A 26,722-nucleotide genomic window follows, 5' to 3' on the forward strand; every position below is an offset into this window, starting at 1 on the left:
AAGCTACTCTTTTACTGGTTTCAGTCATTTGACTGCGGCCATGCTGGAGCACTGCCTTTAGTTGAGATAATCGGCCCCAGGACTTATTCTTTGTAAACCTAGTACTTATTCTATCGGTCTCTTTTTGCCAAACCGCTAAGTTACGGGGACGTAAACACACCAGCATCGGTTGTCAAGCGATGGTGGGGGGACAAACACAGAAACACAAACACACATACATATATATATATATATATATGTATATATATATATATATATATATATATATATATATATACGACGGGCTTCTTTCAGTTTCCGTCTACCAAATCCACTCACAAGGCTTTAGGTCGGCCCGAGGCTATAGTAGAAGACACTTGCCCAAGGTGCCACCAAGTGGGACTGTACCCGGAACCATGTGGTTTGTAAGCGAGCTACTAACCACACAGCCACTCCGCTATATAATTTTTTAAATATTATTTGATATCCAATACATTTGGTATTAGATTTTGAGATGCAGTGAATAAGAGATAAATAATTGTATAATTTTGTTCATTAAATGATAATGATGGTCGTCGTCTAGTGAAGATGTGATGGAGCCAGTTGGTTGATTGTAGCCAAGAGAGAGGGAGTGTGAGGAAGAGCGTGGCCGTTGCCAGTACCGCCTGACTGGCCTTCATGCGGGTGACACGTATAAGCACCCACTACACTCTCTGAGTGGTTGGCGTTAGGAAGGGCATCCAGCTGTAGAAACACTGCCAGATCAGATTGGAGCCTGGTGTAGCCATCTGGTTTCACCAGTCCTCAGTCAAATCGTCCAACCCATGCTAGCATGGAAAGCGGACGTTAAACGACGACGACGTCGAGTGACTGATAGAATGTTAAAATATGACAATTGTAGGAAATTCTCAGGAGAGCTTAACAGCTGAAGGTCTTCAGAGATGAAACCCCACTCAGGCAAGTGTTTTGGCCCCTAACTTGTTACATGTTAAGTTGACCTGGCCACATCCATGTTACCACTCTTGCATGCCCTTCTCCTGACACATTTCAGTCACTTGTATACCCGAGACTTGTACGTTTAAACCGTCTGGAAATTTCATCTTGTTGTAACTTCTCTCCGTTCATTCAGTAAAATTAACGTGCAAGTGGCTGAGCACTCCACAGACACGTGTACCCTTAACATAGTCCTCGGGGATATTCAGCGTTACACAGTGTGACAAGGCTGACCCTTTGAATTACAGGCACAACAGAAACAGGAAGAAAGAGTGAGAGAAAGTTGTGGTGAAAGAGTACAGCAGGGTTCGCCACCATCCCCTGCCGGAGCCTCGTGGAGCTTTAGGTGTTTTCGCTCAATAAACACTCACAACGCCCGGTCTGGGAATCGAAACCGCGAGTCCGCTGCCCTAGCCACTGGGCCATTGCGCCTCCACTTGTCTTCAAATTAGTGTTGAAAGAAATAACGTTCGTTGTCATGGTAGCGGTGAAACGTCAGTGCTATTACAATGATTCAGAGTAACCTCCCTTAGCATTAAACGAAAATATTTACTTTGGGTTTCTTCTGTGTTCCTCTTCGATCAGATCTAGCTGGAATATCTCTCCGCTGTCTTGGATATTGCCTTTAAGGCTTTGCTTCTGTTTTCCCCGGAGACTGATTGCTGTTTCTTTAAATCGTATGGACATTTTGGTACTACTAAAGCAGCGCGGACCCGAGCGCGCTAGCTAGTCGTGAGTGGTCGATCCTAACCCTAACCCTAAACACGTATTCATTTGCACACGCGGGTTAGGGTTAGGGTTAGGATCGACCACTCAAGACTAGCTAGCGCGTTCGGGTCCACGCTGCTTTAGTAGTACCGACATTTTTGCTTACAAATCCTCTGACTCCAACCCCTACTGTGAGAACCTTTACCTGGCAGCTTACTTCTCCCAGGCTGGTGTATCTTTCAGTCTTGATCACGTGTTTCTTTTATTTTCCATTCAAATGACACTGATTTCAATCGATATCAGGTGTTCTATTCTATAGAGCATGGGTTTTCAAACTTGCGGACCCCTTTTATTTCAGGCTTTACCTTAGGGACCCCCTTATAAACGCTTATGAAATTTATACATAAATATTTGCTTAAAATAACATATTTTTACATTTATTTATTTAACAGTATTTAACAAATAGGTTTATTGTCAATTAAAAGATTTCGATTAAAAAACATATATAAAATCACATTGCCCATAAAACGTATTTGCTGTCTACGGACCCCCTGTCTTGTCCTTGCGGACCACAGTTTGAAAACCCCTGCTATAGAGTACAATATCCGGGCTCAAACCAATATTCCCGAAGAATTCTGGTTGTTTTGTTGGTCCTAGGAAGTCTGCTGAACATCACAGTTATCCACACTACATGGAAGACTCCATAAATGCATACACACATACATACATGTTTGTATGTGGGTGTGTATATATATATATGTGGTTAACCTACATAAACGTAAGGTAACCACTTATCTTCTCTATAGCAAAACACCTCGCCCAGCCATAAAATAACATCCTCACCCTCTCAAATACTCTACTCCACTTAATGAAGGTAGCTTTTCCGTTTTTTTTAAAATCCTTTTATGTCCTACAAGTTACTTGACAACTCCACAAGTGCTGGTAGCAAGAAACGAGCACCCAGAGCCAGGAAGGGCATCCAGCTGACGAAATCATATCAAAGTTAACTTAGATTAATGAGGAATGAGAGGGAGGGGGAAAGAAGAGGAGATAGATGGACCTGTTGCATTTGTTGTTGTTGGCACTCCATCGGTTGCGACGACGACGGTTCCAGTTGATCCGATCAACAGAACAGCCTGCTCGTGCAAGTGGCTGAACATTCCACAGACACGTGTACCCTCAACGTAGTTCTCGGGGATATTCAGCGTGACACAGAGTGTGACAAGGCTGACCCCTTTGAATTACAGACACAACAGAACCAGGAAGTAAGAGCGAGAGAAAGTCCACTGCCCTAACCACAGTGTGACAAGGCTGACCATTTGAATTACAGAAACAGGAAGAAAGGGTGAGAGTAAGTTGTGGCGGAAGAGTACAGCAGGGTTCGCCACCATCCCCTGCCGGAGCCTCGTGGAGCTTTAGGTGTTTTCGCTCAATAAACACTCACAACGCCCGGTCTGGGAATCGAAACCGCGAGTCCGCTGCCCTAACCACTGGGCCATTGCACCTCCACTTTATTACAGTAGATATTGTTTTATCGGCATAACTACAGATATCTGTCCCTCCCCCGACTTTGGATGATCATAATTTTCAGAAAAATTGATATTTTTTACTGAAATTTTCTACGAATATGTGTTATATTATGTAGATTCCGAATCTATAAAACTTTTGGGGAAAAACGTCTTAGGAACAGCCGGGGTGGTGAATTTCAGAAAATTCACCGGAGCCCAATTCGTCTTTCAAGAAAATGGATACTTTTTAATGAAATTCTCTACAAATATACTTCGGACTATGTAGATTAGGAGGACATAGTAATTTGTGGTGGGGGAGAGACAATTGGGGAGTTAATTTGAGAACTGTTCTGCACTAGCGGGTGTTTCTGAACAAGGGGTCGATATTTGTTTAATTATATCCTTTTTGTGCATCCGTATATTTCTACCACAAACACACACGTACATATAAGTTCAAAATGGGGAATTATTCCATTCAATATGATGTTTATTATAGAGATTATATAACAAATTATACTTGACACTTCTATATTTAACTATGAGTGTATATTCGTTATTTTTGCTTATGGTGTCTTTTTCTATGAGAAACAATTTACATGGAAATTGACTTAAAGTGAAAAAAAAAAAATAGTATGCCACAGATAAGTCGTCTTAACATATTTTTGTGTATTCACGACGCGAATAGCCTCCTCGCAACTTAGATGTGAAAATGAACGGCTTACATTTATATTGAAACAGCAAAAGGGTCACGGCATGTGGAGTCCCCACCCACCACAAAACTTGATATGCTAGAAATAACAGCTAAACGCGGATAGTCCAAATCTTGCATTTACTCAGAAAGTTGAACTGCGAGTTTCACGCTTTTTACCAGAGAACAAAGATTCGAAAACGAAAAATACAAAATAATAATAAAAAGAAAGCCTGTAACAAAATTCGAAAGAAAAAAAGAAAACAAAAAAACTAACCTTTACCTTTCTGAAATCACTGTGGATATATTTCGGCTATGTGCTTGAAAAATGTCTGAAAGTCCTCCCAGTGGCATGTCTCTAAAAAAGTATGTTTCCTTATAGAGATCGTTTTACTGCAAATAACATAGTCAATAGCACGTTGGAAAGATTCAATTTCCATTTGACGACGACAAGTACATTTTTTTTTTTTTTGTGCAATTAACTTGTTTTCTTTCAAAAAATCCAGAAAAGTAACATTCTGTAACCTTTTCCATAATTCAACACGACGTGAAGACATTTTGGGAACATGGGCTTCGAAAAATTTGCGCGACACACTACTATCAAAACTTAAATTCAATTGTGAACAATATTGGCGAGAAGAGGTTAAGACAGAGGAAGAGCCCTTTACAGAGAGAGGTCAAGAAAGACGAATTGTTGTTGTTGTTGTTGGCACTCCGTCGCTTGCGACGTCGAGGGCTCCACTTGATTAATGGAACAGCCTGCTCGTGAAATTAACGTGCAAGTGGCTGAGCACTCCACAGACACGTGTAGACGGGGATATTCAGCGTGACACAGAGTGTGACAAGGCTGGCCCTTTGAATTACAGGCACAACAGAAACAGGAAGTAAGAGTGAGAGAAAGTTGTGGTGGAAGAGTACAGCAGGGTTCGCCACCATCCCCTGCCGGAGCCTCGTGGAGCTTTAGGTATTTTCGCTAAATAAACACTCACAACGCCCGATCTGGGTATCGAAACCGCGATCCTATGACCGCGAGTCCGCTCCCCTAACCACTGGGCCATTGCGCCTCCGCCCTGTAACATAGATGATCGGTAACAGGATAGCGTAAAAGTACCAATAAACTTGAAAAGAAACAGTCCGGTTCTAGTTTTGTATTTTTTGTCATCATACGGATTTTTTGTTTTAATTACAATTCACATTTTTCAAAAATCAATTACAGTAATACAAAAATTGCAAATAGGCCACCTTAGTTTTAGCATTCGACAAAAGTGTAGTTATACGAGGTACACAACATACGGATTGTTTGTTCGTTTCGCTGACGTTCCGTGTCGGTTTTTTGAAGTGTCTTCAAATTAATTTCCTCTTTAGATTGCTCGTTCGAGTAATAGAAGACACTGATTTTATATCATAACAAGTAAGATATAATGTATATTTTATTTTTAGTAAAAGCCGATGAATCTGGCTAATTAAAAACTCCTGACAAAAGTGAAAGTTTTTACCATTTGTGTCTACTAAAAGCTGTATTTCGTTTTGTCATGTCCGTATCGCTGGCTCGATGTTGCAGTCGGATATTTGTGTTTTAAGATATTGGCAGAGAATTCTTAGGAGTTAACAGTTGGCATAACTATAAACGTGGATCAGTTTGACAGAATAAACAACAAATAGAGATATGCAGCAAATGATACCCTTGTTATAAAGCAATAGACAGCCTTGAATGGACACAATCAGCAAATAGAATAGCTACTGTAATTAAAGAAATTAAAAATTAAGGTGCTTTTTCATTAGCCATGCCAAGTGAAATGAAGAGGGTTTTTTTTTTTAGCATAATTGATGAATAGAATTAATATCCATCACAGACGAGCAAGTGAGTTTGGATGCGAAAGATTTTTTCTTTCCTAAAACACTGGTATAAAGCTGAAAATATTTAGTGGAGAGAAAAAAATGTATTTTTTGAGATTAATCCAATTGTATGTGACAGCAAGGAGGTAAGTAGTACTTTGTCAGTGTATGTCTACATATACATACACGCTATTATATATAAAAGAGAGATATGTTATATTAAATCTCTGAGCAAGATATAAACAGTAGCAGTACGGAATCGTAAAGTATATTTGGCAACTAAATATGGCATCCTCTACAGGACGGTGCTACTGTTGTTTATAGCCCCAGGAAGATATATATATATATATATATATCTGCATACACTACGACTTAAGAAAAAATTATTTTCAGCTTAAAATACACAGTATTTATACTGTGTATTTTACGCATATTAATCTACATTCTCTATATATTTAATAACGAACCATGTAATTCACACACTAGAAAATGTAGTACTGGTGGTGGGGATTTCCGAGGGTTCCATTCCACCCCACCCCACCCCTTTTTTCAGACCCAAAAAGGGTTTTGTGGTATATTAGGAGGTCACTGTAATTCATTCAAAAAAAAGAAAAAAAATTTTCCAATTATTCCAGAATAGGGGTGGGGTTCGGTTTTCCCACTCCCACTTTTTTTTCCAAACAAAAATAAGGGGTTTGCAGCATATTAGGACGTCAGGTTTTCTTTTTTCTTAGTGAAAATCGTGTGGGTGAGAATATCAAAATTTACTAAAGAAACAGCCAATTTATTCAGATAAAAGTTGATATCAACTCTTTGTCATGAGAAATTAGTAATGTTTTTATTGTTGAATCTCTGCTTTTTTTAAGTATTTCCTATATCTTACGCTGTTTCTTTATCATTTCAGAATATCAGACATCTGTAGCATAAAAGAGGTTTTACATCAGATACTGAAGACTAATGGAAGATGTTTTAAACTAATAGATATAACCATATTCATATAATTTATCTATGGTGAATAACTGAAATATTTCTTCTGAATTACTAGCAGCATTAGTATTTCACATTCTCTTTGAACTTGGAAAATATCTATGAAGGTATTTGTATCGTTTTTCAGAACTGCCTGAAATATAGCAATAGAAGTATTTGAATCAACAAAGAAATATCTAGAAAAGGGAGCAAAAATATATTTTGTGCTTGTATACTATAGAACAACAATGAATCCTCAGGAGATGACAAAAGAAAGAGAAAAACTATCATACCAATGTGATGTCTGTGAAAAGTCTTTCTCTAATGAGGGAAATCTCACTGTTCGCGAATGTATTCCTTCAGGTGAGAAGCAATATCATTGTGATATCTGTGGTAAATCGTTCTCTCAAAAACAAAGACTTACTTCTCACAAATACATTCATACTGGAGAGAAACCATATTCTTGTGATACCTGTGGTAAATCATTTTCTTCTCGAGGCACTTTAACCTCTCATAAATACATTCACACAGAAGAGAAACCGTATCACTGTGATATCTGTGATAAATCATTCTCTCAGAAATGTAGCCTTACTTATCACAAATACATTCATACAGGAAATAAACCTTATCACTGTGACATATGTGGAAAGTTATTCTCTCAGAAGACTAACCTTACTTCGCACAAATACATCCACACAGGAGAGAAACCATATCACTGTGATATCTGTGGTAAGTCATTCTCTCAGAAGATTAACCTTACTTCACACCAATACATTCACACAGCAGAAAAACCATATCACTGTGATATTTGTGGCAAGTCCTTCTGTCAGAAGACTGGCCTTACTTCTCACAAATTCGTTCATACAGGAGAGAAACCACATCGCTGTGATATTTGTGGTAAATCATTCTCTAAATTACATACCTTAACTCGACATAAATACATTCATACAGGGGAGAAACCATATCCCTGTGACATATGTGGTAAATCATTTGCTATAAAGGAAACATTAACAAGACACAAATACATTCATACAGGAGAGAAACCATATCACTGTGATATCTGTGGTAAATCATTTTCTTCCACAGGCACTTTGACCTATCATAAATATATTCACACAGAAGATAAACCATATCACTGTGATGTTTGTGGAAAATCATTCTGTCAGAAGAATAGCCTTACTTCTCACAAGTCCACTCATACAGGAGAGAAACCATATCCTTGTGATATTTGTGGTAAATCATTTTCATTAGGAAGTCATTTAACTACTCACAAACTTTCTCATGAGAGGCCATATTTCTGTGATATCTGTGGTACATCATTCTCACGAAAAAGTATTCTCACTTCTCACAAATACATTCATACAGGTGAGAAACCATATCACTGTGATATCTGTGGTAAATCGTTCTCTCATAGAGGCACTTTAATCTCTCATAAATACATTCACACAGGAGGGAAACCATATCACTGTGATGTCTGTGGAAAAACCTTCTCTCAGAAGACCAGGCTTATCTCTCACCAACACATTCACACAGGAGAGAAAGCATATACTTGTGATGTTTGTGGTAAATCATTCATGACTAAAAGTAATTTAACCTCTCACAAATATGTTCACACATGTGAGAAACCATATTGCTGTGATATATGTGGTAAATCGTTCTCACAAAACTGTCGCCTTACTTCTCATAAAAACATTCACACTGGAGAGAATTCATGTCAGTGTGATATCTGTGGTAAATCATTTTCTCGTGCAGATAACTTAACTAGACACAAATACATTCATACAGGGGAGAAACCATATCACTGTAATATCTGTGGTAAACAATTCTCTGTAAAACGTGACTTTGCTGTGCATAAACGCACTCATACAAGAGAGAAACCATTTCCGTGTGATATATGTTGTAAATCATTCTCTGCAAGAAGTTATTTGGCCAAACACAAACAAACTCATACAGAAGAAAGACCATAAAACCGTGACATTTGATAAACCATTTTCTTGTAGAAATCACTTAACTGAACCACATCATATTCATAAAGGTTAAGATTTATATGACTGTTATCTGTGCTAAATCATTGTCTCAATAATGTTCCTTAACTAAACATATATTCATTGATATTGATCAATAACAACATCAGTGATAAAATAGATGTCCTGGTGAATAAAGTACAGCAATTGTATCTTTTTTTATTAAATAAATTAAATTTTTACATTTTTCTCATTTGTATCACCTCACTAATTATGATGTAATTAGGTGCACCTTGGAAAAGTAAGATTATATTTCAAAATATGAAAACTACAAACCAAAATTCACTAGAAAGTTGATAGATAAATGTCAAAGTGGCAAAAAGCTAAATTCTATGTTCTAAACTCAGAGTGAGAGGTGGTTGGGTCATTCAATTCATTTTGGCTAATTAAGTGTTATTTGATTTTGAATTTGAAATTTCAAAAGGACAAGAAGTAAATTAGCACCAATCTATCCTTGAAATTGGTTTCAACGTATTTGTCAACATGTGGTTCTCACAGAGTTTTCAGGTCTGATTATTACTATGGAAACCGTTATTAATGTGTCTGTGGCTTACAATTACACTAGAATAGCTTGCCAATATCAACACATTTCTCCATTCTTTTTGATTATCCTTATTCTTCTATTGGAAAAGGGGATTATCACGTACACTCTTTTTCCCTTTGTTTTTGTACAAGTGCATCATAGATGCATCTTTGAACTGCTGGGGAACAGATCAATGGCTTCATAAAGTTCAGCTTTAAAAACCAATGTGGAACAAACACATAAAGACAAATATATTAATATAACAAATTTAAAAATAATAATAAAAATATACAAAACACTATAGAAATCAATGAAAAGACGAAAGAAATGGTAAGATGATACATGTTGACTTTATTTAGAATCCTCAGACGCTAAACAATAAATTTCACAGGGTATAACCTTAAAGTTAACACTGCTATAAAGCAGAAAATTTGTTTTGTTATTGCCTAAAAATACAGTTTTTACAATTTTTAAACGTCTATAACTTTTATGCCAAATTTTTTTCTCCACAAGTTCATGGTTTCACAGAAATAAACGTGGAAAACTACATCAAGATAACCAATTTTCAGATTTTTTTTACTTCCTTTTAAAAATTGCAGAGTTTGTGACTGAAATATACTAGATCTGAGATATGTATGTATGTATTACTTAATTCTGTAATAAAACTTTGCCAATGCTGAACTATTGGCTTGTAGGTTTCGTTCAAACAAGCAACACCTGGTTTAAAAATAAGTACCTGGATTGCTTCATTCATATAGATCCCTTTAAGGTGACGCCCCAGCATGGCTGCAGTCCATGAAATGAGTAAACGATCAGAACCTCACATTACTAAGGTTCAATCTGAAATCTTTTTGGAAATGTTTCCTCATCAGATGACAGTGATTCAACAGCAGGCCTGTGGAATGAATCAGAAGAGGAGGGATCAGGTTTCGATATCAGAAGGGAGCAAGCCACTGTCTTCACCATCACTGGAGATGCTCTCCATAAAATAATTTTTGTGGCCAGAGCTGGTGACATGTAAAAGACACCCAGAGTATTCTGTACAGTGGTTGCTGTTGGGAGGGGCATCCAGCCATAGAAACCATGCCACAAAAGACAACAGGGGCCTGGTGCAGCTCTCTGGCTGACCAGATCCAGGTGCTAAAAATGGAACATATCTACGACTGTAATACTCTTTTGCAACACAAATAGCCGACAAACATATGGTTAGTAATAATCGCTATGATAAAACGATACACAACTTTTAACAGACACAATCTGCAAGTGGAATAACAAATATGTGCGTACACAACGACTTCCTATACAAAACGAAAGGGACCTTAGAGATATAACATACTACATTCACCATAGTTTACAAATTAATCATCATTTTATGTGACCTCTATAATCAATTAAACTGAATTATGGTATATTTAATACACACAAAAAAGCAAGAGATTCAGAGAGTTTAACGTAACCGAAATATATATATATATATATAAGTCAGTAAATAGTGGGGTTGTGTTAACCGCACGTGGAGAAATAATAGGAAAATGGAAAAAAAGCCAGAATGCTGAACTGGGAGCATAATTTGGTTAGAAAAAATCTTTATTAAATTGTGCTCCCAGTTCAGCATTCTGGCTTTTTTTCCATTTTCCTATATATATTATATATATATATATATATATATATATATATATATATATATATATATATATATATATATATATCTTACCTGGTGTTAAAAATCAGAGTTTGATATGAAATGTCTTTAATTTACAATTACAGGTGATTCCACAAAAAATTGAGTTTTAAGACATTTCAAAAACTGGACACGGTAAACAGAGAAACGAACTAAGAATCGGGAGGTTGTGTATCTCTTTCAAGCTGGGTGGTTCAAATAAAGTACCACTTATTTGTACCGGTTTAATGAGCGGTGGTACATAATCCGCACCGAAACTTAAAATTCTTTTTGCTGCATGGTCGGTATAGCTCAGAGACTACATGAACGTTTCTTGTACGTGCTGATCTCCCAGAGATATGCTGCCAATGTAAGCCTTTGATATCACAACTTTTAGCTTGCGACTTTGGGATCTATTTCTAGAAAATAATCCTCAGCATTTCAAAACAACAATTTTTAAAAAAATAATAATCTGGCGAAATTCGAGACCCACGAAATTGATCTGTACTATTAAACACGATGATGGTGAAATTTTCAATTTCACCATAGAGAATCATTATATTACAACTGATCTAATATCTCAGTTGTTTTAGTAGAATTTTGGGATAAACTTAACTCACGTAATTTCTATTTAATTATTTTTAAAATCTATTCTAAATAATCTTCTTTCTATATTTTAACCAGATACCGATCTTTCGTTTTCTTCATTCCAGTTCTGGTTTCGCATCATTAGTATAATATAATTACGTCTAGATAATCTTCACACTGCATGATTTTTAAAATCTGTATTATATTTCAAAATTAAAAAGGAAAAAAAAATTGGTAACATTACATCCGTAAACAACAAAAGATTGATGATAGGATGTACACAACCACCAGATTCTAAGTTCGTTTCGTTGTTTACCGTGTCGGTTTTTTTTTAATGTTTTAACATTTCATTTTGGGAAATCGCACTTTAATGTAACTTGAAGATATTTTACATTACACCGTAATTTATGTAAAATACCAGGTAAGATATGATATATATTTCAGTTGAATTGAAGTCTCTGGATGTCTTGCTTTTTTACGTGTATTAAGTATACCGTAATTAGTTTAGTTTAATTAATTATAGTAGTCACATAAAATGATGATTATTTTGTAAACTAAGGTGAATGTAGCATGTTGCTTCTCTGGTTCCTTTCGTTTTGTATGGGAGGTCGTTGTTGACGTATATATTTGTTATTCCGCTTGAAGATTGCTTCTTGGCTCCGGTGAGGCGTCTCGGAACATTCACGATTTGAAAGTTCCACATTACTCACAGTCGCATAATATAGTTTTAATGACAAAATAAGAAGTAACTTTTTAGGTAAAAATTTATATCCACAGTTTATCCTTATGAAAACATACTATAACATTTCTATTATTGAATCTCTCCTTTTTAACTATTTTCTGTTTTATATCATTTCAGAACATCAGACGTCTGTGGTAAGAAGGAATTTCTACTTGAGATACATCATGAATATTAATAATCTTTTAAAGACGAAAGGAAGGTGTAATAAATAATTGATATAAACATGTTTATATAATATATCTGTGATGAATAACTATGAAATACTTTGTTCTGAACTAAGATGAATAACAAGATTTCTCTTCCTCACTGTCTGGAATATTTACATGAGTATTTCACATTCTAATTAAACATGGATACATTTATAAAGAAATCTGTAATCTTCAGATACTGACAAAATCACTAGAAATATATATATGTATATATATATATATATATATATATATATATATATATATATATAAATAAAAAGTATTTATTTGTTGTGGTGGTATCAGAACATTATAGAACAATGAGTTATGTGAAAAATGTAAAGGATGGCTTATTTCATGAAGAAATAACGAAAGAAAGAGAGAAATTATACTGTTGTGATATCTGCAAAAAGACTTTTTCTCAAGGCTGTAACCTAACTACTCATAAATGCATTTCTACTGGAGAGAAACCATATCGCTGTGATGTCTGTGGTAAATCATTCTCTCAAAATAACCTCTTAATTAAACACAAACGTATTCATACAGGAGAGAAACCATACTGCTGTGACATATGTGATAAGTCATTCGCTACAAAGGGTAACTTCAACAAACATAAATACTTTCATACCGGTGAGAAACCATATCACTGTGATATCTGTGGTAAGTCATTTGCAGTAAACAGTACCTTAAAAACTCATAGACGCATTCACACAGGAGAAACACCATATCACTGTGCTGTCTGTGGTAAATCATTCTCTGAGAGTCACAACTTAACTGCCCATAAACGCATTCATACAGGGGAGAAACCCTATCACTGTGATATCTGTGGTAAATCGTTCACTGCTAATTGGACATTGATTACTCACAAGCGCATTCATACAGGAGAAAAACCGTATCACTGTAACATTTGTGGTAAAACATTCTCTCAAACAAATAGTTTAGTTCATCATAAACGTCTTCATACAGGAGAGGAGCCATACCATTGTGATATCTGTGGTAAATCATTCTCTGGAAGTAGTGACTTAACTACTCACAAACGTATTCATACAGGTGAGAAACCATATCAGTGTGATATCTGTGGTAAATCATTTTCTCAGAATAGTAATTTAATTCAGCACAGGGACACTCATACAGGAGAGAAACCCTATCGTTGTGATATCTGTGGTAAATCATTCTCTGGAAGAAGTTGTTTGGCAAAACACAAACGTGTTCATACAGGGGAGAAGCCATATCACTGTGATATCTGTGGAAAGTCATTCAGTATAAGTTGTAACTTAACTCAGCACAAACGCACTCACACAGGAGAGAAGCCATATCACTGTGATATCTGTGGTAAGTCATACAGTGGAAGCAGTGACTTAATTAAGCACAAATACATTCATACAGGTGAGGAACCATATCACTGTGATATCTGTGGTAAATCATTCTCTCAAAAAGATTACTTAACTGCACACAAACGTATTCATACAGGTGAGAGACCATTTCACTGTGATATCTGTGGTAAGTCGTTTGCTCAGAAAGGTAACTTAACTACTCACAAACGTATTCATACGGGTGAGAAACCATATCACTGTGATATCTGTGGTAAATCATTTGCTATGAATGGTACTTTCACTAGACACAAGCTCATTCATACAAGAGAGAAAACATCACTGTGACATCGTAATCTTCATCATCAACATTTAACGCCCGTTTTCCATGCTGGCATGGGTTGTATGGCTTCGCAGGAACTATCAAGGCTAGGGGCCACCCCAGTTCCATAGTCTGTTTTGGATTGGTTTCTACAATTGGATATCTTTCCTAATGCCACACTACCCCACAGAGTGGAGTGGGTGCTTATAATGGGCCCCATCACCAGTGCTTTTTATATGACACCTTGGTTTCAGAATCTCAGTTCTGTTGTGGTAGGCAGGTCTTCAGTACAGCAATACACCACATTTCTCAGTTGTCTGTCATCTCCTTTGTAAGGATCAGGATTTTGAGATCAGCCTTCAATACTTCATCTATCTGAGGTAAATCATTCTCCCAAAGAAATCACTTAACAAGGCATATAAGCATCTATACAGTAAAATATCACTAGTTGTGTGAAAACTCCATCTTGTATTGAGAGTCAAACCTGTCTGTCTAAAAACATTATTTCAATCTTTAGTCATTTCAGCTGCAAGACTGAGGTTTTTGAATTCTGACCTCATCACATTTTGTGAATATTTTTAATAACTTGAAAGAGGAATAAAGTTGTTTTACTCTTTAATTATTCTCCATTGATTTTTTTATGTAGAACATCTAAGCATAGGCATGGTTCTGGGTTCAGTCCTAACCACATGGTTTTAGGTTCAATCCTGATGTGTAGTACCTTGGGCAAGTGTCTTCTACTATAGCATCAGACTGACCAAAGTCTTGTGAAGGGATTTAGTGGATGGAAACTTTCTTTACTTTGTTCCAGGTGCTACCTGAGCTCGGGGAACCGTTTGCTCAGTGCTTTCTTCCATGAAGTAAATTTGAAGGCTCCATTCTTCTTGACAGGAAGAATAGAGCCTATCTGATGATAGGTTTGGTCCTGAATTTTGAACGTTGGCATACAGGAGTCTTCATGAATGGGTTTGTGACCAAAACTTGTCATCTGGAAGGCAGAGTTATAAATACAAATTTTCTGTATAAATTGCAGTGAATCAGGGTGTTGACCAAGGATTAAAGAGAGCAAAGGCTGATGTATGTTTTGCAGGTCAGGTAAGTGAACCTTTCCATTTGAGCAGCATAGGCCACTGGATTATCCAACCCACTTGAGGGCCTTGCAAAATGGACATATTACAGACATAATCTCTTGGGTGGTATAATAATTGCTTCAGGATCACAGTTGCGCTCCTTTAATGCCCCTTGACTATTCGATGGATTCCAATAGTCAGCAAGAGTCTTCCGGTGGACATTAGATTGAAGTCTCATCATACGATGGTTGTCATCATCTGCCAACCTCGAGGCAGAAGCGGATGCAGTGTTGATTGGACTCTCTTCTGGGGCTTCTTTAGTGGATGCAACACTGCATGCCCAATGGATAGCACTCAGTAGGTTTCATGCAGCAGCAGCTCTTTTCAACAATCTACAGCAGGGGTTTTCAAACTGTGGTCCGCGGACAAGACAGCAAATACTTTTTATGGGCAATTTGATTTTATATATGTTTTTTAATCGAAATCTTTTAATTGACAATAAACCTATTTGTTAAATACTGTTAAATAAATAAATGTAAAGATATATGTTATTTTAAGCAAATATTTATGTAGAAATTTCATAAGCGTTTATAAGGGGGTCCCTAAGGTAAAGCCTGAAATATAAAGGGGTCCGCAAGTCAAAAAGTTTGAAAACCCCTGATCTACAGGACCTGTGGTCCTCAGTTTCCTTAACCTACCAGTACTGCTGCCTTGCCACGGCAGAAAACTTTCTGCCAATGCATGCTCTCTTTTTAGGTGGCATGCTTGTATTATCTGGAAAAGGAAATGTGTTTTGGTGCACCAAGTGATTATCGATTTCATTATAAGCTAACAATAGCCCCTTTATTCTATCTTCCCACATAGCCTGCGCATAAAGTAACAACAGATGCTACATAAAGTCAAATTGGCATGGAGCTTTCTGAAAGATACGTATAGCTTTCGCTAGTGGAAGCAAAACTCTTATTTAAAAGGTTGATTCTTTGGGACAAACCATATGTGATTGTTTAAAAAAGGCTAGAACAACAATGCTAAAACGAATTTTCATAGGGTACGTATTTTTTTTTTATAGGTATAGTGTACTGTACATACATATAAAAACAGAATACCGTACTGTATAAAGTATATGCAGTACAGGGCCAAGAATCACTAACACAAATTGTTGAAAAATGAATAAGTAAGAGTAAGATTATCACAAAGAAAACCTTAAAGTTAAGATATGGATACTGTCAACTTACGATGTCGGAGGGTGAGGCTGGGTGCTCTGCGTGCGCTGCCGTCACGACGGCAGTTCTCGTACAGCACACAATACGACAGTCAAAGTTCTTAAGTTTTTATATTTTGTAAAATATGTAACGACCGCTCGTAAAGTTCGTCATAACTCCGAGTGGTCGTTAAATGAGGACAGTCTGTATACATATACTAATTTATAAATTAGTATAAAATGTTACCTACAAGGTTTTTATTTCACGCTGGGCACTTGATAAAATCATTAAAGTGGTTTTATCCGTAATTTTATTATATATATATATATACATTTTTATATGTATAAATACACTCACACACACATTCACATAATTAAATATATATTTTACATAGAAAGATACACACACACATAATTACTTATGAACAACTGGCCGATTATATGTGTGTGTGTGTGTGTATACGAGATGATAGCTTTCGGAAACCCAGTGCGGTTCGTTTATCCGTGTCTATTTTTGTAATCTCATTCTTCAAGGTTTTTGTATTTCCTGTGAAATCGTTCTATGGCTTAATTAAACATATTTCACATTAAACACTGATTTATATATCATAACAGGTAAGATATAATACAGATTTTATTTTTAGCAAAATTCGGTGAACTTGGGTAATTAAAATTAAAAAAAGAATCAACAAGAGACAATGGTGAAAGTTTATTTTTGTTGCTAAGCAGAGATCGATAGTCTATTGTCCTGCAGGTTGTTTGAAATCAACAATTAAACAGTAATCAGAGAAATCAACAACATATTTACAAGTTTATTCTAGATCGATCTTCAAAATATCATCTCTGATTGTTTAAAAATCCAATGTAAAGTTACCGTTTCTTTTAATGAACGTGTAATAATAGAATAATAAAACACTTCCAAGTGTTTCATTATATTCTCATAGAATGTATTTTCAGTATTTGATTTGCTTTGGATATTCTTGATACAGACCGCGGAGATTTGACTGCTATTTCTTCACTGTCGACGCTTGATACGTTTAACGTCCGCTTTCCATGCTAGCATGGGTTGTATTTATTACGATGAAGCCACTGACGCCTTTTCTGTGTAATTGGGTCGGGAATTATCTACTGTGCTTAAAACCATAATTTCTAAAGATGTTTATATTCTAATGGATCGTGGTTTAACGTCTCTTTTTAAATATATTGCAATAACGTCTATGCAGACATATTGCTTTATAACTACATGTATTTGTATTCAGTCCCACAGTTTGGCACGTTGAGCACATGTCTACAACACTCGCCACGGAACAAACCTTTTGAATTCAAAGACTATGATTTTCTTTCTTTCAAATTAAGGGGATAACGTTGGTGTAAATAAATACATTTGGGGGTAATTGGTTGGGAAAGTTTCCTGACCTTTGCATTAGTGTGTAAAATATAACTATAATAGCAAATTATGAAGTTTAACTGTTCATGTAAATGCTTATATTTACACTTGATATAGAAATATAATAAAATTTCTGTTGTTGAATTTTCAATTGTTTAAGTATCCTCTATACCATTTACCATTTTTCTATTATTTCAGAATATCAGACGACATCGTCACTAAAGAATTATGATTTTTACTTTGGATATATCACCAATACTTATTAACTTTTAAAGGCTAAAGGAACATTTTATACAGAACGCGTAGTCTACTGAGTTTTATCAAATCTGTGGTAGAATTACTGTGATAGGTTTTTTTCTGAACTGGAATGTGTACAAGGTGATCTTGGATTGAAATTTAATTCAGATCATGAAGTAATTTGCAGCATTTACAGTTATTGATTGACATCACAGTTGATAGAAAGATAACCGATGAAATATGTGTTAGATATTAAATATATGTGTGTATATATATATATATAACTATTTAGAAGGAAAACACTTGTATATTGTGGTGAAAGGAGAAAAATTATGGAAAATGAATTGTGTGAGAGCACAGTTAAGTGTGAGACACAAACCGAATGGATTGATTTTTCTAATGAGATGCCGAAAGACACAGAAATAGCATTATACCAGTGTGATATCTGTAAAAATACCTTCTCTCAAAAATGTGAACTTACTACACACCAACTTATTCATACAGGAGAGATATCGTATGACTGTGATATCTCCGAGAAATCCTTCCTTGAAGAAAGTGCAGTGACTGAGTACAAAGATATTTATACAGGAGAGAAGCCATATCAGTGTGATGTATGTGATAAAACATTCTCTCTAAATGATCATTTAATTAAGCACAAACGTGTTCATACTGGAGAGAAGCCTTATCACTGTGACATCTGTGGTAAATCGTTCTCTCGAAACCATCAAGTAACTGAACACAAACGTATTCACACAGGAGAGAAGCCGTACCACTGTGACATCTGTGGTAAGTCATTTTGTCGAAGTACAAACTTAACAACTCACATACGTGTTCACACGGGAGAGAAGCCATACGTCTGTGATATCTGTGGTAAATCATTCTCTGTGAAAAGTACCTTGGCTGAACACAAACACACTCATACAAGCGAGAAACCATATCCCTGTGACACCTGTAGTAAATCTTTTGCTCGAAAGCATGACTTAACTGTACATCAACGTAATCATACTGGAGAGAAGCCATATCACTGTGATATCTGTGGAAAATCCTTCTCTCGAAGCCACCACTTAAGCGAACACAAGCACATGCATACAGGCGAGAAGCCATATCACTGTGATATCTGTGGTAAGCCGTTTTCTACCAGCAGTACCTTAACCAAACATAAACACCTTCATGCAGGAGATAAAACGTATGCCTGCGATGTCTGTGGCAAATCATTCTCTGGAAGTAGCAACTTAACTGAACACATACGCATTCATACGGGAGAGAAACCATATCACTGTGATATCTGTGGTAAATCGTTCTCTCTAAAAGGTAACTTAACTGAACACAAACGTGTCCACACTGGAGAGAAACCGTATCAGTGTGATATCTGTAGTAAGTCATTCTCTCAGAAAGGTAATTTAACTGAGCATAAACACATTCATACAGGTGAGAAACCGTATCACTGTGATATCTGTGGTAAATCATTCTCTCAAAAGTGTAAGTTAACAGAACACAAACAGATTCACACAGGAACGAAGCCACACCATTGTGATATCTGTGGTAAGGCATTCTCTCTAAAACGGAACTTGACAAAACACAAACACATTCATAGAGAAGAGAAACCATATCATTGTGATGTCTGTGGCAAATCGTTTCCTGTCAATTACCATTTAACCAAACACAAATATATTCATACAGGTGAGAGGCCACATCACTGTGATATCTGTGGAAAGGCATTCACTCAGAAAGGTAATTTAACTGAACATGTTCGTATTCATACAGGTGAAAAGCCTTATCACTGCGATATCTGTGGTAAATCATTTTCTCGGAAAAGACTATTAGCTACACATGTGTTTATCCATACAGAAGAATAAGTGGTTCTCTGTTGGTTATGACGACAAGAGTTCCAGTTGATCCAAACCAGGGGTTTTCAAACTGTGGTCCGCAAGGACAAGACAGGGGGTCCGTGGACAGCAAATACTTTTTATATATGTTTTTTTAATCGAAATCTTTTAATTGACAAGTCAAAAAGTTTGAAAACCCCTGATCCAAACAACAGAACAACCTACTTGTGAAATTAACATGCAAGTGGCTGAGCACTCCACAGACATATGCACCCATATATACCCCTGGTTGCGTAAAACCTACTCCAACTTGTTTAGACATGAATTTGCCAGGAAGTATCTGACTGAGCACACAAAATGTTCCATCAGTAGTCGACACCTGTAGCTAACAGTTGCATAATGTCCTTCTCTTCCAGATTGTGAAAGCTTACCATAACATTTAATCTAAATACAGTGAAATTTTAAGAATGCATTTTTTTTATATGAGCACATATGGGTTCACCCTTTAGTGTTTAAACCGGCTATATCCGGCCCAAATATTCTACACATTTTATGCTCAAACTGGCCAGAACCAGCCTCTCACACCTACCTTGCAATGTCATTCTAAAAATAAGCAATTACATCTTAGAAATCTTGAAGCTGCAAAATAATATCAGATAAATTTTTTTAAATGTGAATAAATAAGGATTACTTTTGACAAATTAATCTGAACGCTAAAGGGTTAATGCAGTTCTCAGGGAGATTTAGTATGACACAGAATGCTACGTTCTGAGTTCAAATTCCACCGAGGTCGACTTTGCCTTTCATCCTATCGCGGTCGTTTAAATAAGTACCAGTTACGCACTGGGGTCAATGTAATCAACTTAATCCCTTTGTCCTTGTTTGTCCCCTCTGTGTGTAGCCCCTTGTGGGCAGTAAAGAAATAAGAAACTGAAACAAGCCCGTCGTATATATATAAATGTTTGTGTATCTGTGTTCCCCCCACCCCCCAACGTCGCTTGACAACCGATGTTGCTGTGGTTACGTCCCCATAACATAGCAGTTCAGCAAAAGAGCCCAATAGAATAAGTACTAGGCTTACAAAGAATAAGTCCCGGGGTCGATTTGTTCGACTAAAGGTGGTGCTCCAGCATGGCCACAATCAAAAAAAAAAAACATGGAGAAAAATATGACATTATGTTAGAACTCTCTCCTAATACTTAATATAATCTAACGTTTCATATATATACAACTATATCCGTATTGTTGATATAATATTGATATTTTAAATAAAATCCATTCCTTCAAAATTGTTCATGTTCTGTCTATTTAATCTGACACATTTAGAATCTTTTCTGTTGCTGTCACAGATTTTGAAATTTTGAAATGAAGTGAAAATTTTCAAATTTGGTATATTGATGTAATTTTTCACACTGAATCTGAATTTGTAATTCGTTTATTCCATTTTTGCCGAATCAGAAAAAAAAAAAAAAGATTTGGAAGCTGGTATTTTCTGTGTGATAGTTGCTCATCACAAAATGAAAGCAAAAACATTATGATGACAAAATTTTGATAAACAAAATGAAAGCAAGACTTTACAACAAGAGTTGTGAATTGTTTTGATAAGTTTTAATGAATAAAAATCATATGAAATGGTTGAACAAGCATGTAAATAATTTTAAAAAAGGACAAAAACCCTCGATAAAATTTTATAGGCGCAGGAGTGGCTGTGTGGTAAGTGGTTAGGGTGTTGGACTCATGATCATAAGATTGTGGTGTCGATTCCTGGACCAGGTAACACATGTTCTCAAACGCTTCATTTCATGCTGCTCCAGCGCACTCAGCTGGTTAAAATGAGTAACTCTGCAATGAACCAGCACCCAGTCCAAGTGGGGAATATATACACCATGAAACTGGCCCTTATGAATCTATGACTCAGGAAGGAATTTTATTTAGTGGAGACACATGACTCAGTGGTGGACTCATGATCATAAAATTGTAGTTTTGATTCCTGGCCAGGGCAATGTGTTGTGTTCTTGAGCAAAACACTCAATCCCATGTTGCTCCAGTTTGTTTGTGACGCACTAATGTCTCAATCAGGAAGAAAATGTATGTGTGTGTATATATATATATATATATATATATATATATGTATATGAAACATTCAAACACTGAGATTTGAAGTTAGATGTCTATCATCTGTGGATAAATTCTAAATTTGATGATATCACCAGTAGTGGCATGGGTGGAACGCAGTTATAATAGCTTTAAACAGCTATGAATTATAGATTGGCACGAAGCGTAATGATGCTTAATCAGCATCTACTTGCTTGAAATAAGAGCTAAGTCTTAAATTAATCCACCGTAGCGCACCAATGTAACAGAGAAAAACAGTATGCGAGGAAAACAGAAAGAATTAAAACATTTAACAGCACAAAATGAAAATATTATGCAATTAGGGATATCCACATATATATATATGTATACACACACATCAAAGAAACTGCACCTATGTTCCTTGGACTAATATTTCCATGCATATTGTAAGAGGCAATGAGAGACATTGGTGATGGGAAGGGCTTCCAGCTGTAAAGCATTGATTGCACAGAAGGTATGTGGCCTCGTACCTAGGGTGTTGGACTCATGATTGCAAAATCTTGGTTTCAATTCCTGGACTGGCTGGTGCATTGTGCACTTTAATGGAACACTTCATTTCACAATGATCCAGTCCAGTCCACTCAGCTGCAAGTGAGTAACTCTGTGACAGACTGGGGTTTTGTTCAGGGAGAATATTGTCTCTTACTCATTCACACATACAAGGTAATCAGCCCCACATGGCCAAGACGCGAGACAGTTGTGTCTGGATGTCTGGGTTTTAAGGGTGATGAATGTTTGCATAGAAAATCGCTGAGAATAATAATGATTCCTGTGTCGTCAGTGCTGTCGTTATATCTCGGTATGAGTACATTTGTGTTGAATTAAATTACTACTTTGAGTGAATGATTTATCACATATATCACATTGATATGGTTTCTCTCCCGTATGAATGCGTTTGTGAGTATTTAAATTGCATGTGCTAGAGAAGGATTTTCCACAGATATTACAGAGGTACGGCGTCACTCCAGTATGAATATGTTTGTGATAAGTTAAACTGTTTCCGTGAGAGAACGACTTGCCACATATATCACAGTGATATGGCTTCTCACCTGTATGAATGCGTTTGTGAGTATTTAAAGTGGCTGCACAAGAGAATGATTTACCACAGATATCACACTGATACGGTTTCTCCCCCGTGTGAATACGTTTGTGGATAGTTAAGGAACAGGTCTGAGAGAACGATTTACCACAAATATCACACTGATATGGCTTTTCTCCTGTGTGAATATGTTTATGAGTGATTAAACTGCTCAAACACGAAAAGGATTTACCACAGATACTACATGGATATGGTTTCTCGCCTGTATGGATACGTTTGTGTACGGCTGCGACATGATGTCGAGCGAATGATTTACCACAGATATCGCAATGATACGGTTTCTCTTTTGTATGAATACGTTTGTGTATATTCAAGACGCTGCTTTCAGAGAAGGACTTCCCGCAGACATCACAATGATATGGTTTCTCACCTGTATGACAGCGTTTGTGTGTGGTTAGGTTGTGACTTCGAGAGAACGATTTACCACAGGTATTGCAGTGGTATGGTCTCTCACCTGTATGAAGCTGTTTGTGTGCAGTCAAGTGATGATTTCGAGAGAATGATTTATCACAGATATCACAGTGAAATGGTTTCTCTCCAGTATGGCTGCGTTTGTGCGAAATCAAGTGATTATTCTGAGAGAAGGATTTACCACAGATATCACAGTGATATGGTCTCTCTCCTGTATGAATACGTTTGTGTGTAGTTAAAAGATAATTTCGAGAGAATGATTTACCACAGATGTCACAACGATATGGCCTCTCTCCTGTATGAGTGCGCCTGTGACAAGTTAAAGTGCTACTACTGGAAAAGGATTGAGCACAGAAATCGCAGTGATATTGCTTCTCTTCTGTGTGAATACATTTGTGTGTGGTTAAGCTACCTTTATGAGAAAATGATTTTTTGCAGATACCACAATGGTATGAAGTTTTTCCTTTAACTTTTGGCATCTCTTCAAGAGGGAAGAAATCAACTTAATTCATACATAATTTATTTTTCCATAATTTTTTCTTTCTTCTCACTGCATCATCATCGTTTAACGTCCAGTTTCCATGCTAGCATGGGTTGGACGATTTGACTGAGGACTGGTGAAACCGGATGGCAACACCAGGCTCCAATCTGATTTGGCAGAGTTTCTACAGCTGGATGCCCTTCCTATCGCCAACCACTCAGAGAGTGTAGTGGGTGCTTTTACGTGTCACCCGCACGAAGGCCAGTCAGGCGGTACTGGCAACGGCAACAGATGAATATTTTTCTTCCTTTTTTAGTTGTTTTAGTATATTTCTAACAGATATTTTTCCTGTTATATTTCCATTAACTGTTGATAACAGAAGGTGCAGCGAATTTCTTTGTAAAATTTTTTCCAAGTTTATACAGAATGCAAAATCAGGTTGTACATTTTGCAGACAATGAATTAAAGTGAAAAAAAAGCTAACAAGCTCTCTCAGAGGAAATATTTCATCATAATACAACACAGAATTATATACAGGGTTAAAACTGTTTTGTACAAGATTTTTCCAGTCTTTAAAATATGACAAACATAGATGACACTTTTGAAGTAAAATTCCTTTAACACCAAAATCTTCTGATTATCTGGAATAATTGAGAAGTTATAGTTTATTCCTGACAAATATTTTTTCTGTTATATTTCCATTGACTATGATTTTTGTCGATAACTGAAGGTGCAGCAAATTCCTTTGTAAAATTTTTCCATGTTTATATAGAATGCAAAAATAAGGTGGTGCACATTGCAGACAATGAATTGAAGAAATCAAAGCTAACAAGTTCTCTCTGAGGAAATATTTCATCATAATACAACACAGAATTATATACAGGGTTAAAACTGTTATGTACAAATTTTTTCCAGTCTTTTAAAATGATAAACACAGACGATGCTTCTGATACAAAATTCCTTTTATCCCAAATGTCTTCTGATATTCTGGAATAATAGAAAAATGGTATAAGATACAGAAGATATTTAGAATGTAGAGATTCAACAGTCAAAAATACAATACACTTCCCATCATCATCATCACTGTTTTAATGTACATTTTTCCACACTTGCATAGGTGAATGAATCAACCTTGGTACATTTTTCTAAGCTTGGTACTTAATTCTATTGGGTCTCTTTTGCTGGACTGCTATGTCATGAGGATGTAAACACACCAACACTAGCTGTCAAGTGCTGGTGGGGTACAAAGACACACACACACATACACATGTATATATATACACGATGGGCTTCTTTCGGTTTCCATCTACCAATCTACTCACAAGGCTTTGGTTGGACCAAGGCTATAGCAGAAGACAAGCACTCACTCGCTTTCTCTCTCTCTCTCACATACATTGTATGTGAGAAAGAGTGCCACTTACACATCCATGCAAAAAAGTTCATACATAACACATACCTTCACTTTCTCTCTCTCACCCACGCACATACACACTCACGTCCATTTCATAGACACGTATATACATCTTTCTTGAGAAGAAATAAAAACATTTTTACGGAAATTAACAAACAAGATTATATGAGATTTTGACAAGGTTGCTGCTAGTAACGAAGGAATGCCAAAAATAAGTACCCGTTCAGCACTGTTGTTGGCACTCCATCGCTTACGACGTCGAGGGTCCCAGTTGATCCGATCAACGGAACAGCCTGTTCGTGAAATTAACGTGCAAGTGGCTGAGCACTCCACAGACACGTGTACCCTTAACGTAGTTCTCGGGGAGATTCAGCGCGACACAATGTGACAAGGCTGACCCTTTGAATTACAGGCACAACAGAAACAGGAAGTAAGAGAGAAAGTTGTGGTGGAAGAGTACAGCAGGGTTCGCCTCCATCCCCTGCCGGATCCTCGTGGAGCTTCAGGTGTTTTCGCTCAATAAACACTCACAACGCCCGGTCTAGGAATCGAAACCGCGATCCTATGACCGCGAGTCCACTGCCCTAACCACTGGGCCATTGCGCCTCCACTACCAGTTAAGCACTAGGTTCCATGTAATCGACTTAATTCCTCCCTCCCCCGAAATTACTGGCATTGTGCCCAAATCTCAAACCGATAAAACGGAAAGAATAAAAAAAAATTGGAAAGGAGCAATAAACGGAAAACGAAACAAAAAAAAAACGTATTAAGACAACAATAGATAATCTCAGTTAATCTAAGTTTTTCAATTCATTATAATATACACATGAACTCGTAGCATAGATAAATAAAGACAACACCCTTATTTTCTTAAATTTCTACTCAGTTTTCTTTCGTTGCTTTGCATTTGTCTCACTGAACGGATCAAAACAAAGAGATGTACACAAAATAACACGTATACAATACAGATATTTATGTAGATATTACTTACAAACACATGAATGTAGATCAAACAAAGAAGATGTGTCGCGATATGTTCAAGAAACCAGAATTTAAGCCAAGGTAGACTTTGGCAGCTCTCTAGATTTCGTCATAAATGTTGACATACAGTTTGAGATCAACATAAAGAATGTTGTGGCTAATTTCTTTATACAGTTAGTTAGCAGTCACGTATATTTAATTACAGCTCAGCTAAATATCGTTGTGAAGTAGATGGGACCCGGTAATATACACGTGGATCAGACAATAAGAAGGAAGATTTGTGGAAAAGTTTGGCGATTGTCAAGGGGGAGTAACTCTAAATTTAAGTTTTATTTACCTCACGTTAAAAGAGTTATTTTATTAATTATAAAACAAGAGAATACGGTTTATCAAGTTAAAAGGATAATTACAGGAAAACGGAATGAATATATATTCTTTTACTTGTTT

General features: G+C 36.5%; 5 protein-coding genes across 11 annotated transcripts in view; 3 read left to right on the forward strand and 2 right to left on the reverse strand.

Annotated features, from left to right (window-relative positions):
• LOC106876802 (uncharacterized) overlaps positions 1-16,741 on the reverse strand; it is a 99,711-nt gene extending 82,970 nt beyond the window's left edge. For 2 of the 5 annotated variants that reach the window (XM_089344974.1, XM_089344971.1), the window contains exon 1: positions 16,341-16,741. The gene's annotated coding sequence lies outside the window, so the exon portion shown is untranslated. Of the gene's footprint in view, positions 1-4,153; positions 5,259-16,340 lie in introns of those variants that run through there. The other 3 variants (XM_089344968.1, XM_052977913.2, XM_089344969.1) reach the window with 2 other exon arrangements.
• The window catches only part of LOC106873435 (uncharacterized), a 34,647-nt gene extending 8,036 nt beyond the window's left edge, over positions 1-26,611 (reverse strand). Inside the window, exons 1-3 of the mRNA XM_089344979.1 lie at positions 26,286-26,611; positions 22,726-24,870; positions 12,919-12,920 (exon numbers count right to left, since the gene is read on the reverse strand). Of these exons, the coding sequence (XP_089201105.1) occupies positions 12,919-12,920; positions 22,726-23,881 (1,158 nt within the window). The 5' untranslated portion in view covers positions 23,882-24,870; positions 26,286-26,611. The remainder of the gene's footprint in view (positions 1-12,918; positions 12,921-22,725; positions 24,871-26,285) is intronic.
• On the forward strand, positions 5,162-8,891 carry LOC128251228 (uncharacterized). 2 transcript variants are annotated; one of them, XM_052977888.2, is made up of 2 exons: positions 5,162-5,287; positions 6,617-8,891. In XM_052977888.2, exon 2 carries the CDS (start codon positions 6,927-6,929, stop codon positions 8,643-8,645), a length of 1,719 nt encoding a protein of 572 aa, XP_052833848.1. In that variant the 5' UTR covers positions 5,162-5,287; positions 6,617-6,926; the 3' UTR covers positions 8,646-8,891. The 2 variants fall into 2 exon arrangements, with proteins under 2 accessions (XP_052833848.1, XP_052833847.1); XM_052977887.2 differs by having other exon boundaries at positions 5,217-5,858.
• On the forward strand, positions 12,659-14,654 carry LOC106873440 (uncharacterized). The gene has a single exon (XM_052977906.2). The coding sequence runs from the start codon at positions 12,724-12,726 to the stop codon at positions 14,059-14,061; it is 1,338 nt and encodes a 445-aa protein (XP_052833866.1). The 5' UTR covers positions 12,659-12,723; the 3' UTR covers positions 14,062-14,654.
• Positions 16,026-21,045, forward strand: LOC106873433 (uncharacterized). 2 transcript variants are annotated; one of them, XM_052977898.2, is made up of 2 exons: positions 16,026-16,153; positions 17,892-21,045. In XM_052977898.2, exon 2 carries the CDS (start codon positions 18,263-18,265, stop codon positions 19,784-19,786), a length of 1,524 nt encoding a protein of 507 aa, XP_052833858.1. In that variant the 5' UTR covers positions 16,026-16,153; positions 17,892-18,262; the 3' UTR covers positions 19,787-21,045. The 2 variants fall into 2 exon arrangements, with proteins under 2 accessions (XP_052833858.1, XP_014776274.1); XM_014920788.3 differs by lacking the exon at positions 16,026-16,153 and adding an exon at positions 16,772-16,921.
• Positions 26,612-26,722: the final 111 nt, after the last annotated feature.

Source organism: Octopus bimaculoides, chromosome 29, assembly GCF_046866305.1.
Source record: "Octopus bimaculoides isolate indiv1 chromosome 29, ASM4686630v1, whole genome shotgun sequence".
Classification (NCBI taxonomy): domain Eukaryota; kingdom Metazoa; phylum Mollusca; class Cephalopoda; order Octopoda; family Octopodidae; genus Octopus; species Octopus bimaculoides.

Excerpts from the sequence above, each read along its gene's own strand:
- LOC128251228 (XM_052977888.2), top strand. The coding sequence starts at position 6,927 with ATGAATCCTCAGGAGATGACAAAAGAAAGAGAAAAACTATCATACCAA.
- LOC106873440 (XM_052977906.2), top strand. The coding sequence starts at position 12,724 with ATGAGTTATGTGAAAAATGTAAAGGATGGCTTATTTCATGAAGAAATA.
- LOC106873433 (XM_052977898.2), top strand. The coding sequence starts at position 18,263 with ATGGAAAATGAATTGTGTGAGAGCACAGTTAAGTGTGAGACACAAACC.